Below are 18,294 nucleotides of genomic sequence, written 5' to 3'. Positions count from 1 at the left end.
CAATCTGTAATAGAAGACGTGAGGAAATTCTGTCTTTTTTAAAGACAAAAATTTTTGAGGCGAAATACCCAACAAGAAGTTTGTAAAAAAATTAAAATTTACGTCATAAATTATTTTGCTATAGGAGGAAGAGAGGATGCAGATATTTCTGGATTCGCATTTTGACACTAACAGGGCGCAACCATAAAATTACTTTGAAAAATTCGCCATTTCCCAGAAAATTTACGCGTAAACAGAAAAGTGAGTAAACTTAAGCCTGTTGTATGCAAAAGCGATTGAATCGAACATACCGATTTAAAAACGCAAAAAATACTAATCTACTAACCTGCTTGTATTATTTTCTAAAAGAGTTTTGTAGAGGAATTGAAAACATTCCAGTTAAAAGAGCATTTTTATATCAGTTGCACAATGCCACTTTTGAAGTAGAATTAATTAGATTGAAAACCAGCATTTAGAAAAAATAATATCCGATTTATTGATGTGCAAAAGCTCATTTTCAGGGCATTTTTACATTCCGAATGATGGAACTTTAATGAAATCACCACCCAGAAGTAAAAACTACACTATGCGACAATGTTATAATAGGTATTAAAAGATCACGGCCTTCAAACACCCATTTTATTAAAATTACGTATTTAACTCACAGGGTTTTAAAATGTTTTATAGTATTTTAAGTGGAACATGAATAGGTATTTATTGGGATTCTACTTAACATTTAATTTAAAACAGAATATCTGCCGATTTGCTATGATTCGCCCGAGTGGCGATATAACTTATAACTTTGGGAAATAACTTGATTTACTTTATTAAATTGATATCTCAAGTGATAGTTTCGCACAGCTATTTCCAGGAATTTAGTTTTCTTTCTCTGCAAATAAAACCATCTGGATTGTGTTGTTACTATACCTACCTCTTGATACTTTTTTTATTTTCCAACTATATGGCAGAAGAATTCTAAAAATAGAGATCTATTTTCACTAGTAAGACTAAAAGTATCCCTGTTGCTAACTCTGATTTTTCAGATTTAAAACATATGTTTAAATTTTATGCTCGAATTTAATCAGATTTTTATTAATGATTATGCAATAATACCCAAAACAGTAAAATTCGTACATACTATTGAATGACATACTTTAAAATTCCCTGATGTGCTCTCAAGAATAGGAAACTTTCCATGTGAGTTGATATTCCATGATATTAAAAAAAAAATATGTACTGTGTGACAATTTGAAAATTTCTGAGGATAAAAAAAATGCATTTCGCTTGTATCTCTCTCTCTATATCTAGAGCCTTTAAGCCTATTTTCCGGTCAAGAATCGGTCAATTTTAATACTTTTCTAATCAATTGGTGGGCCAAGGACTTTGACTATCTGCCCAGTACATAAGATTATGACCTAATTAAGATTAATGCCCAAATTGTTAAAGGCAATTGATAATGTTGAACTCAACAATGATTCATGCCAGAACAAATATGAAATAACATATAACTATCATAAATTATAAGAGAGCAAAACCGGATATTTTCAAATTAGAAGCTATGGAATTTAGTTTTTCATCTGTTTTAAATAATGGGACAATATATTTTATTGTGGCTTGGTTAATGATTTAAATATATATTTTCTGCAATATGTTTAATTAGAAGAGCATGTAGAAGTAGATGGAAACCGTTAGACAAATTATCCAAATGAAAATCTTCACATCCTCTATTAGATACATAAAAGTATGTACATACATATGTATACGTCAGAAGAGTGACAATCGGATTAACATATCCGCAATATTACCCAGTTCTACAAGTTCATAAAACTGTCTCTGTAAAAAAAAATGGACAATCATTGTTGAAGCATGATTCAGCAGGTCAGCTCAAAAATCCCTGCAGAATTCTAAATTTAGATTCGCAACATTTCATTGCGAGATATATCGTCATAGTTGGTTCATGAAAATACACCCATTATAAAAATTGTCCAGTTACACAACAATCGTGGACCATGCGAAATTGTTTGTGAACACCATTGACGTCAGGCCGCATCTTGGAATCGAACTGAGCAAAGCTAGCAGACATCGGAAAGAAGCTGTTTCTCATTACGAGATTTATGTGCTTTGCTTTTCGTAGTCTGGGTGAATAACCGAATTATTTTGATTAATATGTTTTCGTAATCAAACTTTTAATTCGAAAATTAATTAGCTCAGATTGTACGCCTTAAATGGCCATAGACAGAGTTGAATGTTGATCGCTAAAAAATGTATCACAAACCAAATGTTTCCAGTTTAAACAAATTAGGAAAAAACTTATGATCAAGAGAATCTGACGAAAGTATGTGTTAGATGTAAACAACAGACGCTAAAGATGGTTTTAATAGGCCTGTCTTGCATTAAATGCAGCAAACTTTAAACATTTGATACTTCAAAGCTAATTGCAGAGGTTCAAATCACACTCTGGCATCAAATCTGTGCAGGTTTTTCTGCTATACTTGGTTTGGTTCAAGGCATCTTCGTTGCACATGAAACGCCAGAAATATCTGAATACAATACAAAATTGATCAAGGCCGAAACTAAGGATTTGGAAGACGAGAGTTTGAAAACGAGAAACAAAACGCAAAAGAAAATGGATAATGCTTTTGCTTCCACAATAGTGAAGGCAAAAGAACAAACCTTTTTCTCATCCCATTCAGGTGGTGAGCTCCGGTCAATTCGCTCTATTAATTCGACTCTAAGCGACACTAGTGGATGTTTAGACAGCGATAATATGTGCAATTTAATTTTGATTGGCACGTTTTTAAAATAGTTATAATTAATAAAACATTTAAATTACAAAGGTCTCTCTTTTGGACGCAATTTCCTTCAAAGGAAAAGCCAAATGCAGCTAAAATTTGAAAAAACATGTGCTGCACGGGACGCTCGACAGAAGTGATAACTTCATATTATTAATAGAAGCCATAAAATATTGAACTTGTTTAACGCATGATGGCAATACTAATTTTTAATTTCAATATTTTTGTTAAAGTTAAAGTCTAATAATTTTTAAATGCATTAGGAGTAGGTAAAATGTAAGTCTATGACTGAAACCATTTTAAACAAACCACCAAACTTTAAAAGAAAACGGATAATGCGATTGCATTCTCAAATTTGAGGACACAAAATAAAATAACCACGCGCAAAAAAGAAACCTTTTTTTGTCGCAGTCATGTAGTGGGCTCCAGTTAATTTGTTCTATTTATTTTTAATAAGCGTATTTTTAATTCTCACTACAGTTACGCATAAATAGTTCTCACTATTTATTTTGATGCGAACCGTCGCTAGTGAAACTTGTTCAGTTCAGTCAGATGTTTCATGTTTCTATTGCGCTTATAATTGAAATTTCATTTTGATTGTGTTTTATTTATAATGAATTAATGGATACAACATTCAACATTCAAAGACGCAAACAGCTAAACAAAATTGATTGGAACTGACTCTGTGGAAGACAAGAGGAGTTCGAAAATACCAAAATGTAGATAATGCCATTGGAATCCTAATATTGGCCACAAAATAAAATAGAATAGAATTGTGTCCAAAAACGGAACATTTTCCTCATCCCAATCAGGCAGTGAGCTCCAGTTAAGTCGCGCACATCACAACACATATTGGGAATAAAATATAGAAATTGCGGCAAAATTATCATACTTATTCCACCTACTTAAGAAAGGAGAGTTTTCTGAGTTCACTCCCCCGTAAACATTTTGGAGTGAAAAAATTAAATTAAGAAATTAAGCGGTGATTCGCCCGGACTAAAAGAAATCTCTTCAAAGAACATCTTCGCCGGTATCACAGCTCACGCATTGGCCTCTCTTCCGGGCACACTTCAGCGGAGCGGGTGGGGGGGTTTTCATTCATGAAAAGCGTTGCGCCGCCCAGTTGTGACACACCTCTTCAATTTTATAGATATAGTTGTATTCAGAACGTATAACCGTCAGAAAGAATTGAGAGCTCGGGCTCGCATAGTACCTACCTTGCCAAACCAGGCTAACCCACCATTGAAACAATACGCGTTCAGTGTCATACTTGTTCACAATACGGGACAGTCGCCACAACAATCTCAGTGCTTCCGAAGAAGATGGAGTTGCAAATTGAGCAAGTTCTCAACAGAGACCAAAGAACCGCCAAGTCGACACACTCATTAGACCAAGACGATTGCTGTCGCAATTACACACAGAGCCAATTGGAGCAACCCATAACACACCACCATGCCAAGCGAAGATTCGCTGCGACTTCTTCGGACGGCGCTCCTCAAAATAGTTCCTTAACAAGTATTTGCCATAATCAGTATTTTTTCACAACCGCAAGACTGCCGTATCAGACTGAGGTGCCATGTGAATGTGGTAACAGAGTGAACTATCATCCGGAAGTCAGCGAGATCACATCGGCCCGCTTTAGATCCCGCCGCAAACGTAAGTACGATCAACAATGTCCAATCAGGGTTCAAGCAGGTCGCTTATAGACCGGGTTGTGGATCGATTTGCAGCTTTTCTTCCAGTTCACGTTCTGGCATATAATTCCTCTAGCTCTTCACTGGGCTTCAATTGGACAGGTTTCTGGCTGCTTTATATCGATCTCTTCCCAAGAGTTTGAGACCTTTGAACAACCAACTCGAGGAAGAGCAGAACATGCAGTCCTTCTTCCGAATTTGGATAAACAACTAAAGTCTACTGTTTTCCTGCATACTTTCATAATCTCCCAAATCGCTTAACTTGGATGATCTTGGCATTGAACATCACTCAGTTAAATAAACACCGTCAATCTTGCTTCAGAAATAAGCTTTCTCCAGTTAATTTCCAACCAAACGCGCCAAGTCATGGCCATCAAACGTGAAATTCGACGGCAGACTCGTCATCCCCAATTCCCAAGAAAATTCGCCTGAATTCCGCGAAAGGCTGATCTCGGCACTTCATTGGCCACCTGTTGCAGCGCGTTCCCGCCTCTTTTGTATTCGATACCTTAGTTTATGAGAGGTTACATGCTGTTATTTACTCCGCATTACATAAAGCCGATTGCCTATTTTATTTTCTGGGAAATTCAATTGGAGCGTGTCACGATTCTGTTTGTTGTGAGCCACATTCTTCCGTTGTGTTTGATATTTCGCTTCTTCAGTTTCATCAATGGGTCCTGGCTGGGTTGGGCTGACTGGTTAATATTGCCGAAAAAACATTGCGTCTTATCTACTGTTTAAAATATTTGTTGGTGTTTAAATGTAACGCGTTGAAACATGCTTATTATGTTTTAAAAAAATATATTTTGGTTAATTTAATTTATTATTTGTCCTCGCTTTTGTTACATTTACATTTGCATTCAATTCCACAGCAATTAATTGCGGTAAATCTCCTACTGGTCATCGAAAGCAGTTTTAAAAAATTTTTGCTCTATAAATGCGTACTAATGCGTCCTTTGGTCGGTTCGTTCGTTGATTTACATGCAAACAAAAGGTAAAACTTTAGTTTGATTTTGGGAGGAAAGTTTGCTATACTCAATTTCCTGTTTTTATAGCTGTTTAGCTTTTACATATTTACAGGAAGATTCCAAACAGGTGTTGTCATAATTAATTGTTCTTTATTGTGCCAAGCATCGAATTTTATACCCATAGCAAAATCGTGAATTTTCATAATATCATTACTTTTTTATTAAATATCTGAACGTTTTTTCACTATTTTCAATACTTAATTTCAATTAGATAACTATATTGTTCAGGCGGATTCATTTTTTTGCATGAATATGATCATAAACAATCTTTTTTAAAGACAAACATTTTTGAGACGAAATACCCGACAAGCAGTTTGTAAACAAAAATAATTTGAATTGTTTTGACAGTGATTATAATAATTTATATTTGGAAAAATGCATATCTGCCATGCAAAGGAAAGTATTTAAACAATTTAACTTGATTCAATTATCCATATTTTATGTATTTCCTCAATTGGTTTGTAAGTGTTTACGAATCCACCTGTCGATTTTTCAAAAATATCCTATTATAAAGACCTGAACAGTCCGACTTAGAAGGTGATACTATTATGTCTGTGCATGGCAATTTTATCGATGTTTGGTCAATTAAGCAGTAGATTGTTTAAATGACTAATTAACAAATGCAAATGAAACGTTATAAAACACGATGGACAATTTCTATAACTTTCCTCATTGTACGCTCTACGTAGATTGAATGCAAACTCAAATCTTGCGCTGATCCCATGGAAAAAGTATTTCAAACGATCCCACCAACCAAGTCCATAAACAAGAAGAACTGTTTGGTGTTCTATTTTTGCCGTAATTTTATAACGATAAAATAGAATTACCGCAACAAAAACACCGTTATCGTGCGCTCCTTTGTCAACCGTGACAGAAAAAGCCTAATTAAATTACAAAAAACCCGGGCAAAAACGCAGTTTGAAAAATAATCCTGCCTGGCAAATTACTGACGGAGTGGAAATGCTTCGCGCACCTGAGAGCAATTTGAGAAAAATGCCAAGGAAATGTCATAACGATGTGGTAAATGATAGTAAATGGTGGACATTGCAGTAATTATAGAACATTAGCACTTATTGTTAAATACGCCAGTTAAATAGTTGGGTTGTCTTCGGGCTTGTAGCGAGATCGTAAAATAAATAGAAGAGAACATAAAACGCGATGGTTTATGTGCTCTCTGGTCGATGACCACTGATTTATCGGAGCCTCTGCCTGATTTGAGAGTGCGGCTTTTTTGCGTCTGCATAAACTTAATCGGACCGTTAAATTAATGTAAATCAACTACTATGCGGGGACTCACCACAAATCGCCTAATTCCCAGGTCAGCTTTTCCGAAAGGCCTTTGACACCAGAAATCAGATCCCAACCATCTCTGAAACGAGAAAAAAAATTAAAATATTTTTACCAATTATTCAAAAAACACTTGAGAATCGTCCGAGCAATGTCGGTGTTGGTCGGGGTCAGGCCCCCAGAAAGCAATAAAAACAAAAAGAGAAGCATTCTCACGGGTATATGGCTTTGTGTGTAATGTCCACACAATCTTGTATATATATTTAAACAGCATGTTTCATTCTGCCATACCGCTTCTTTGAATAATATTTATTTCTTTCGCCGGCCGACACAGGCCAACTTTGCCTGTCGCTTTTAATGTTCTTTTACTTCAGATGGTGCGTCCGATACACTGCTAAGGACTCGACAACTTTTCACTAATTCAAAGCATTTTCATTTATTACCCGGCGGCCACAATAAATCGCTCATTAATACCATCACTTACGAAACACACCGATATGGACCAGTTCGAACTAAGAAAGAATTGCCTTTGAAAAATTTGATTAATAATTAAAAACGTATTAAGATTCACTATTAAAAAACTGTAATTTCGCTGAAACATCCGCAAACAGATAATTTTAAAACAGTGCAAAATAATTCAAAGTACACAAGTTTGAAGGCGGGAAAGTAATTTAGATGAAATGAATGAAAACAGGACATGAACAAAAACATGCGGATTTTGGCACAGGATCAAGCAACAGAAGAAATAATAAATTCTCATCATTTCCCATTAAGGAAAGTTTATTAACATTTTTGAAAACTGTTTAACCCCATATAGTTTTTTGTGACCACCGCTCCTTTAACATATGAAACGACTGCAAACGTGGCACTTCAGTGGATGTTTGATGGATACTTTGGTTTCCTTGTGTAACCGTTCGAAACCTGCCACTTGTGAACAACGACATCGTCAGACTGACAATTCCACCAAATGAAAAATTAAAAAAGTCCTGCCCAATTCTAGAGTTATTTTTCCTCGGTCCAGACGAAATTATTCATGGCGTTCCCCAAAAAGTAAGTTATTCTCTCGCGCCTCCAAAGCAAACATTCCTAGGTTCCCAAAAATAGCTTAGTTTTATCTTCACTCTACTCCTGTTATTATTTGCCCGAACAAAATGCTTGAAATTGTACACTAATCCTAAACAATATTGACTTCTCATTCCTTTATCTAACTGATTTTGTTCTTATTTCCAGAAGTCTTCAGTCTACTTCTATTCACATACGTGTCGTTCCTAGTTTTGCCTTCTATTAGCAGTACACCCATAGCGCCCAGTTCTAGGTCAGCGTCTATCGGAACCTCTCAAATGGACAACGAGAACGACTCTCTCCTTCGAAATCTGATTCCTGCTCATCGCTCTGCCTTCACAGCACTAGGAGTCGCTAAAGAGCTAAAAACCTACTTCTTGAGCCTCAAGGTAAGTCTGCGCTGTATGCATAGGTCTTATAAACGGAAACTGAGTCAGAGGGACAGCTCACAGTTGATTGGAGGAAACAATATTTTGTAGTTCCTAGACCAAAACTATGATGATCTCAGTGATCAGAAAATTTTCTCTGCTTTTATTAATCATTGATTGATCAATATGCCCTTGCACGATTTATCGCACACACTCAACCACCCTGTATCTTTTGATAAGTCTCGCATCGTATAATGAATATATGATTTATTGACTCATGAAAATGTGACTCATTTACCGTGCAACATGACCTAGTTATATTAATGACATGAATAGCGGAAAGCATTGAGTCCACTGCGCCCAAGAAACCTACAGAACGGCGCTTACTACAGTGTTGGATGATCTCCTTGGGAGTTGAAAAATCTCGCAGGATTTCGCAGAATTTTACTTTATCAAAATTAGCTCTCCATTTGTGGCGTTGTAAGTGTTCAAACCAATTCTCCATAATTTAGTCCGTTATTGCCAACAATCGCATACCTATCTAGAAAGTTTGGAGCTTGCAAGCTCTACCCCGTTCAACCTCTTGGGTTTTAAAGCTTCCTAATTATCTTAGGCAACTGTAAAAGTGTGCGTATGTTTTGCTAGTTCTCTTAGCATTATCACCCAATAATCTCAATTTCTACGTTTTCTCGAAAGCACATGTCCCACAATTGTGACAAAGGTCGCACCATTTGAGACAGGAAGGATGTGGTTCGCGTCTTCGTCAGGATCTCGAATAATTTAATAGTAACTGAAGCCAGTCAATCCGTGCAAGAATTCAAATTGCCTTCTTCGGATGAATACTAATTGGGCCCATATATCGATTGACTTGTGGGTGCCTAAAATTCTACGGGCACGCACGATAATGCGTAGTTCACCAGTGCCGTCACCTCTAAATTGCAATGACTAATGAATGAATTGCAGGTATTTGGACTCGTCTCATTTGTATTACCTTCAATAGAAAGAAGGATATTTAACTCGAAAAACTTATCAGTTAGTTCAATTTTAGATTATGATTAGCATACATATTTTTCTCCAAATTACCATCTGTTTCTGAACTATCAACAATCTTCTTGATAACTTATCATAAATGACACTGCAATGAATGAATTAATTGAATTCATTGCAAACAGGTTAAATTTATACCCGTTTCACGTTCGAATTTTGTAGATGATTCTTCAAATTCAGATTTATTGTTCTTTTCTGCATCTACACTTCCTTCTCAACTCTTTCTAAAGTGTAGGTTTTTATTCGGTGATTTACTTGATTTTCTTGATAAGTTTGTGCTCATGAAGTAGAAGTTCGTCACGAAAGTGTTTTGCGTTGTTTTGCGAATCAATCCTGAGGCGAATGGCAAATGCAATTTTTCGCACTTAAATTTGAGCTCTTAAATATAAACGGTAGCTCAGCATGCAAAATTTGAAATGGATCTTGATCATCTTAATCAAAAATCAAATCAAAAAAAAGTACGCATAGAGCATACTTTAGGCCGGAGGGAAGCAAGACTGCAATTTTCTGAGCACGAATTTAAATTCGCATCATTTTCTGATTTGAACTCAGAACAGATTATCTTTTTGACAAACAACTGTTGGAAATTTATTATGCTTTAAGTATTTTCGGGTCTTAAATACAGAATTTTATTTTCGTCTTCCTCTTCAGCTTCTCACATTTTCATTCAGCAGAAGGCTTTACGATGTCTGGCGGGTGTTTAGAAAACACATTCGTGTAGAACATTGTTTACAAGTTTATGTTAACCCTTGCATCAATAATAATCCATGAACTCTGTTTAAATCTTTTAAAAAATAGTCTGCCATTCTGTTAAACGAAGACACAAAGAACACCAGATATAAAACTACTTTTCATGTTATCTTCAATAGCTTAGAGAGATTATATCCAATGGGAACAGAAGCGATTATTATTATCACTATTAACTTAAAAATTACTATTTGAATTCCTTTCTTCTGCTCACAGTAGGAAAAACAGGTTTTTCTTAATCCTGGGAACAAAACACATCGGCCAGCATTTAGTTGTTGCCATTGTGTTTGGCTCCTTAAATGGCTGAAATAATTCAAACAAATCACGTCGGTTGCATAATGTGCGATTTGTTGCTCCATTGGCTGAAAACCAGTTGTTTTCTTCGACTTTTGAAGCTAAGCCATTACGAGCCGTTGCAGTTAGCAACGTAATAGTGGAATCTCTTAAGTGTTTTGTTGGGTTACTCACATCTGACGTTGTGGTCTTTGCTATGGACATAATTGTAAAGCAGAAGTCGCAAAATTGAAGACTAAAGTTTAGCTGAAACCGTTCCAAGTATTCAAAAGTTCTAGGCTGCTTCTTCCTTTGTGCAGTTTAGTCCATTTCTGCGCCTAATAGGCTCGTATTCGACGAGAAGTTGAAAATTTTAAATTGAAAATCCAAAAGTGTCTTGCAAGCTTACTAAATGTTAGTGATTATTTGGATGTAGGTATATGGTACTCTGTTCAAGTAAAAATGCGCTAATCATTAAATAAGCGCAACATAATAGGTTTTTCCAACTTATTTGTCCTTTTTCAAGGAACCTTTGAGTTTTGTGGGCTTTTGGGCAGTTGGCGTAAACCACTTGTCAGTCCAATGCGTACTCTGGACTCATGCAGCCAAAATGTCTTCTTAATGTTTTTCTGATAAGGTCGTCTCTAAACGTTGGATTCTTCAACTCGCTTTATCTTAAATATTTCCAAATCTTGTGTGAAAAATAATTTTCAAAGTGAATCAATTTTAGTGTAAAATCGCCAAAGAGAATTGAAAAAGGCAAAAAAAATCCTGCTTGCCATTCTTTGAGTTAATTGTAACAACACCAATATACATATCTTCTATTTGATAGTGGACAATAAAAGAACAGACAAATCATTGTCTTGAGACTGTTAAAATATTCCGCGATGGAGGAAACCTTGAGGTTCTTCTGACGTCCTTGATGAAACCATTGACACGATTGGAACATGAAGAGGTTTTATTCGGGACCATTGTTTTCAAAGTATTCAGACTGTCGAGCAAACAACCTAAAAAATGCCGGTACACACGACCAGTCACGTGGTTCGCCGAAGAATTGCACTGACTTCCGACGATCGGGCGGATGTCCCGCCAAGACATCCGATAGATAAGGACGGCACCTTGCACCAAACGAACCACTAGAGAGAAATGGAAAATATGATAGTGTGTAATCGGACGACGACGGTACGATTTTCCTTCTACGATTTGTAGTCAATGCTTCATTAAATACGCGATCCGCATTGCATACTGATTGGCTGGCGGATGGGAGATTGCAGGAAGTTTTGCTTTCTTTTCATTTTAATGCTTGGCATCTTTTTATCGAATATGGGGAATAGAAGGAGAAAGAGGCTGCACTCCCGAGGGAGTTGATCATGTAGGAAACATAAGAGCCATTGACTGGATGTGAGCAAAAACCTTCTACAATGAATGTTGAAAACTGCCGAAGTGCGACTGGATTTTACCGCCGTGTTTCTGCTCACTGCAAATTCTTAATGAAACGTTGTAGAATTCAACAGGAGATCAAATATAGATGTTGATCCGCCTGAAAGGTCCTAGAAAATAGTTGAAAATCCAGATGCTGCACTTGCAGCAAGTGAAATACCGATAAGATTAGCGCTTTTCATGCCCGAACGATGCCTGCTGTTTGAACTCTCACCAATCTCCATGTGCGGCGGCCGCCAGTCTAGCTGGTAGGCGATGACGTTTCGCCAAGGTCGGATTTGTTACACGCAAACGTAACGTTTTACAATATTACTACACGATTACATTAGATTTTACAAAGTTGCCGCCGCTCATAGATTAAAACGGATTTTCCCATCAGCTGATCGCGCTTATCGCGTTTTTGCTGTTTACGAAAGGAGGACTTCGAAAGGAGGATTTACTTCCGCGTCTATGCATGCTATGCACTTGATTTTTTTGTATTACTGAGTGTGCCATTCACTCGCACCAACATGTCTTGATGGAGCTTTAGGTGTTGAAAATGGAGTATATTCGGGAACTAATGCGGTATTCACAAGATGCGCTTTTGCATTATTGGTGTTTATTTACCTATGAGAAGTCAGGCAGAGAACTTAAGGAAATTGCTGGCTTACAGTTAAATAATTAAAGGCGAAGAAAGGAAGTAAGAGAATGGACTACGAATGGAATGGCTTCATATTGGCGCCCTAAGTTCCGGCGAATGTATGTGAATTTTGAGCAATTTGGTGCCGCAATTCTAAAACACGTCGATCCGAATTTAAGCCTAAAAATTGAAAAACTACTAAAACCTTTTACTTCAACTCTGGAATCCAATGATTTTTTAGTAGCCTTGATGATAAAGTCCAGTCATCACTCACTAGCAAGTGAATTTTTTCCGCAAATGCACTTTAATCTCCTGAACTCAAATCTAAGCACTTTGAATGCAATTCACTTTAAAATTTGAATTATGCTAAATATTACTTTGGAAAATCTTATCGTAGTTAAATAATTGTTCGTAAAAACATCAAATACTGCCTTCCGAGAAAATGTTGGAAAATACGGAAAACCCCTGATTTCCATAACGTTACGACAACACTAATGTTCACTCCATAAATTGCGTCAGACTATATGTTTCTTGGGTACTGCCTATCGCAGATAAATAATTAATTATAAAAGCTGATATTTTCTTAACAAAAGTTCGGTAATATTGCCTTCTTTTGCACTAAAGAATGCCGCAGTGCCCTTTTGATCATGTGCTTATGAGACAGCCTGTATAACAAATCCATTAATTATATTTGCAACTCAAAGTAGCACCGACGGTTTCTAAAATGGGGATTTCTATTCTTAAAGCTATGGTCAAAATTGCTTTGCAAATATTGCGGCTTTTGTCAGAAATATTTCCGGGTATACAATAGCTGACGTTCAGGTCAGCCGTTCGTCCCTAAACGGCTCAGAAAGTTCATATCTGGCAAACGACTGATAGCTGATTGGTCTAAGGGCCATTTTGATGCCACAATGCGCTTTAAAATGGCCCCAAAGTCTTCAAAATTTCATATCTCGACGCATAAAGCGATTAGCACAGACATCTTTGATTATTGTTCGGCAGAAAAATTTTAATTTGCTCTTATTGTTTTTCCTTACTGGTTTTCTTATCTTATTTTTCTTTCTCTATTATTATTAAAAACTCTCTTTTAGTGAATCCAAAACTCGGTTTGGCACAGTTTGGTTCCAGATTTAACTGGTTGAGGAGCCCCAAAATCTGAAACAAACATTCGAGATATTTTTCATAATTTTCGCTTAAGACACTTAATGTGCGGCCCGGAATTCATATTGTGCGAATTTAAAATCTCAATAGTAGATAAAGAAACGATTTGAAAATTTTTTAAAAATGATTTAAACATTGTTTTGCTCTCACCATAGCCTCAACATTAATTTTGGTAAATTCCGGAAACATCCATTTTTTTAAATCAGATATCTGCATGCCTACCAAGATCTTCAAATTAAAAAAACTATCTCCAAAGTTTACAATTAAAGTTACAGTCTACAAAGCACGCAACATCAACGTTATTTCATTGAATTAGTTATTGTGTTTTATTATTTTATATACCTATTTAAATATTTTATTAAAATTATGTTTGAAATAGTGGAGCTTCGCTTAAATTTATGTCAGAAACGGCAATCTAGTCAATATATGCATACCGTTTAGAAAATAAAAATAAAGTTGTGTTCTGCTCGTCTTCTAAAGACAAAAAAGGACTTTGTATCGTATTTTCCTTCTGTAAATACACTCAATTAGGTTTCCTTGAAGGAAAACCTGGAACCAACTGATTTCTCTGAACGGTTTTTATTGTTTCGGATATCCAGAGCTGGCAAGAGAAACCCAACAAATTTTCTGATCTCCTGTTCATTTTTCTCGCGAAATGTGAATCAAATAGCACCCGAAACTTACGTCGACCAGATAGATTCTCTCTCAACTAGACATTTTCAGTAAAAGAAAAACATGGTTTTGTAGTGGACTTTATGTAATCCTTAGATATATACAGGGTATCTGAGTTTTTCTAATCTGGATGATCAAGCAAAACTATGGACAAAAACGAATTTTAAAATATGTTTGTTATATCTTAATGTTCCTTTTTTTTCATATTCAGAGTGTTTAAAAATGGCAAAAGATGTTTGTATTTATTATATCCGTACCGTTAAACTGAATATATCTAAACTACTCAACACAACGTTTATTAGTTTCGAAATCCAGACGAAGTCAGCGAAACACCCAAGTTGTGCGACTTACTATTTGCTGCTCTTACTTGTCTACCGCAATAATATTTTTGTATGTTCTCGATATTTGGTTTCAATCTATTATATGTGTCACATTTGGTTCGAATTGCTTGAACATTTCGGATATATAAGAAGATAAACACATTGTTTATTTTTGCATCTCGTATATCAAGACTGGAATAGAAAACGTAGGTATCAATGTTTATGTGACAAACATCTTAAAAGGCATTTTTCTAACCAACTAACTAGAGACAATTCATATTAATATCGCTCCTCCCGCTGTCTCAGTTTCTCACTTTCTTATTTAATTGTTCGTGTTTTTAGACGCTAGTTTTTTGTGCTTTAATGCTCATCTAACCTTTACTTCCAGCCTGCTGACCTCGAGAAGATCTACAATGAGATCAGATTCCCTAGATTGCCGTCTTATCCGCTCTACAATATGTCTGATGAAGAAATAGTTGAGATGAAAAATGTGCTGGATAAAACTGACGTAAGTAAAACAGAAACGGAAACTTTAAGCACCAAGTTTTGCTTAAATTTGCTGGTCCTCCTTCAATATCTTAAACAGCAATTTTGCCTGTTCACAAAAATTGCTGTATTTTTCAGAAATAACCGACGTTTTCACTCAAATAGTAAAATATCGGTCATTTCTAGAAAAAGTCGTGTTTGTATCCAGGCGCTAACCGAAACTGCACAGAGCCTTAAAAAGCAATTGAAAACATTTTGTTTTTTTTACAGCCTAAAACAGCATTCCGTAGTGTTCTGCACGACATTGAAATTGTCCAAATAGTGTACAATGTGATTGCGGATAGCTTTGAGAAGCACCCCCTGAAAGCCCCATCTGTGGAAAATAATTTTGATTTCATAGAGAAGTGCAAAGTTATGAGGGGTTTATTGTCCAACGTTAGGATCGATCTGTCTGAATTTGTCGCAATCAAACCAGAGGATGAAGATGAGGCGCCTGAAATTATTACCAATGAAATGATAGATCAGATGTCCGAAACACAGAAAGTGGACGTCGATTGGATGGTTCTTCGAGCTCTGGTCGAAGTGTTGGAGTACACTGCTATGCTTTTTGAGCACTACAAAGTGCCAACAGAATAAATGATGGCGAGAATTGGGATTTTTTCTATACTACTCAAAATTGATTTCTATAGAGTGGACATTTTCGGATTTTTATCAAGCTGGATCTAATCATCTGGATACTTGAAATCTATTTCGCCGATAACCTACCTGGGCTATTATAAAAGTATTTCGCTTATCTTTAACCTAGGACTTATTTATTATTTTGTATGTATTTTTCATATTTATTTTCATAATTGTAGTTTCTTTTCGTATATTGTACTTGTATTGTATTTTTGAATAACATTTTTACATCAAACTTACTACTAGTGTCCTATTTACAACGAAATCGTGCATAGTTTTAAAAAGTATGATTATTTTACAAATATAGTTTATATTTTTATACAGGGTGAGCCACAGAACTGCTAAAGTTAAATTATAGGAATAGGTGTCTCTTATAGTGTGGGTGGAGATGACAAAATTGACTAATATTTAATTGTGAATTTCTTTTCATAAATTTAGTTATACACCCCAATCCCATTGTTACCCTTTTGTGGTGAAACTTAACAGTGGAAGTACTGGTAGGAATTAAATTGTATTCATTGTAGATATTTTATCGATTAACTGAACTTAGCATAACTTTGACTAAGAGTGTTGCCGTTAGATCGTGCACTTTATTGATTTTTAACTGTGATACTCTCTGATTGAATAAAGCTGTGTTTGTTTTTACTGTGGCTTTTATTTCAATATTAATTCCTTTTTTCAGAGCAACCCTTTCTCGTTTTCGAGAGTAGTTGGAAACTCCACAAGGTAAGCCACAACCAACGACCACTAAACCGATTGATGGAAATCGATATAAGTAAAATAAACATGACTTTCCTAATTAAGCATTAAAATCAAAACCGTAATGTTCCGGTTTTTGTTTCACAATCCGATTGGAATTTCCCGATCATCCGTTAAAGTATTTTTGGTGTCGGATTTACCTAACCGAAGCAGCGTATTTTTCGATAAATATTTATGTAAAAAAAGGCAAACAGGTAAATAGACGTACAAATTGGGTTAATGTTGTTCTGGTGGCTTGTCAAAGAAGATTTTGTTATCTGGGATTTCTGAAATCGGAAAGTGAATAGTTTTTGCCGGATTGCTCAACAGACTTTGTCCGCTACTAATGTCCATTCTAAATTTCTAAGACCAAATAACGGTCCGTCGGGGGATCATTTTGATGTCGTAACTAAAGTTGTGCCTTTGTTGCCAACAATTTTACTATCAACCTCTGCAAGGAAGTGATTTGGACATCAATTGGGAATTTAAACCTCGCTTTATTATACAATACTTCTGTTGATCGTTGAGAAAAAAATCAGTTTGGTAATGGTTCTGCTTTTTAAGTTAGGAAAATTGGTGGAATTTTGATACAGATCATGACTTTGATTACAGCCATGATTACCACAAGGACAACATGCAATTGCTGTTGAAGAATCTTGAAAATTATTATGTAACTTTCGAATCCTGGTTCAATCAACTTAAAGCTGCAATTTTATTAGCCTAAAATGATAAAACTGAAAAAAATATGAAGGTTTTGTTTGTCCAGCTGAGAATCTTGAATTGTGGACGGTGAGCTCAACGAATAATGGATAATAATCTGATTTTGCTACACTTCTATGCAACAAAATTCAGTTCTCTTCTTCAACTATCTTCAGCAGAAGGAATTTGAAAAAGGCGACGTTTTACTGAGTTGACTAAAACTTTCATAAATTTCAGAAACAAATGATTCCTATAGATTTTCTAAATTTCAACCGAGAGTTGCAAGTTGTCAACTTTAAAAAGAGGACGATGATTTTCAGATCAGCATTGAATTGACTTGTAAAAATCAAGATTTCATGCGATGCAACTGAAACTTTCACGACTTTCACATATGAACGTCTTCGATAAATGGTCAAAATTTCAAGTTGCTGCCCAATCAGGGTTGAAAGTTGCGAATTAAGAAAAAAAGCGGGTGAAGACATGATCATTTTTATGCCAACATTGACTTGACAAAAATCGATATTTAGCGCCATTCGACTGAAATTTTCTGGACTTGCAGACTCAAATGTCTTCTATAAATGGTTAAAATTGCAAGTTGATACGTGATTCACGGTTTTTTCAATGCAAGGTGTTATTGGGTTTTCAATTTTTTTGCAGCCGGAATTTAAAAGTAGTCATAGTTATTCCAAAGAGATTTCAAATAAGAAAATTAAATTAAATTATTGATTAATTTTGTATGTCATCCGATTACCTAAATTACTATTATTGACACAGTCTTGTTGTAGCTGATAGTAAAATCTCGATCACTTTTGTCTAAATAATTAACAACTATTTTAATGAAAAATTTTTACATGATATTTTACCGCTATAAGTTTCTTGCTTGATATTAATCGAAATATTTGAATTTGTATTTGCTGACTACAAATAGAATTTCCTATAAGATTTATGAAAAGCGCTTGCTAAAAGCGCGCAAAACATAACAGTGGAAAATGGTTTATTATCCGAATTATTTAAAAAAATTTTCCGAATCTACATGAAATAACTGTATTTTATATTTACAGATAAAAATATTTAAGAATGGCGTTATAATCTGATTTGGTTTTAATATTATTTCCTACAAAAAAGCAATGGATACACTTTTAAAATCGAGTTACGTTAGCAATTAATTCAATCAGAATAAATATAAACCAATCAAAAAAATTGT

At 35.4% G+C, this 18,294-nt stretch overlaps 1 protein-coding gene across 1 annotated transcript; it reads left to right on the top strand.

Moving 5' to 3' along the window:
• The first annotated feature begins 3,942 nt into the window (after window positions 1-3,942).
• LOC109539762 lies at window positions 3,943-16,298 on the top strand. Its single transcript, XM_019907743.2, has 4 exons — window positions 3,943-4,427; window positions 8,011-8,231; window positions 14,878-14,997; window positions 15,246-16,298. Exons 1-4 carry the CDS (start codon window positions 4,094-4,096, stop codon window positions 15,609-15,611), a joined length of 1,041 nt encoding a protein of 346 aa, XP_019763302.1. The 5' UTR covers window positions 3,943-4,093; the 3' UTR covers window positions 15,612-16,298.
• The last annotated feature ends 1,996 nt before the right edge of the window (window positions 16,299-18,294 follow it).

The sequence above is a fragment of the Dendroctonus ponderosae genome, unplaced genomic scaffold, assembly GCF_020466585.1.
Source record: "Dendroctonus ponderosae isolate FM_Combo_2020 unplaced genomic scaffold, Dpon_F_20191213v2 Dpon_F_20191213_7, whole genome shotgun sequence".
Taxonomy (NCBI): Eukaryota; Metazoa; Arthropoda; class Insecta; order Coleoptera; family Curculionidae; genus Dendroctonus; species Dendroctonus ponderosae.
Note: the sequence above shows the minus strand (reverse complement) of the source record. Positions and strands in the feature narration are given on the sequence as shown.

What these genes read in the sequence shown, in the direction of transcription:
- LOC109539762 (XM_019907743.2), top strand. Translation starts at nt 4,094, where the DNA reads ATGGAGTTGCAAATTGAGCAAGTTCTCAACAGAGACCAAAGAACCGCC. An exon ending in CTTTAGATCCCGCCGCAAAC is followed by an intron (nt 4,428 to 8,010) that starts GTAAGTACGATC and finishes TCTTATTTCCAG; the next exon opens with AAGTCTTCAGTCTACTTCTA. An exon ending in CCTACTTCTTGAGCCTCAAG is followed by an intron (nt 8,232 to 14,877) that starts GTAAGTCTGCGC and finishes CTTTACTTCCAG; the next exon opens with CCTGCTGACCTCGAGAAGAT.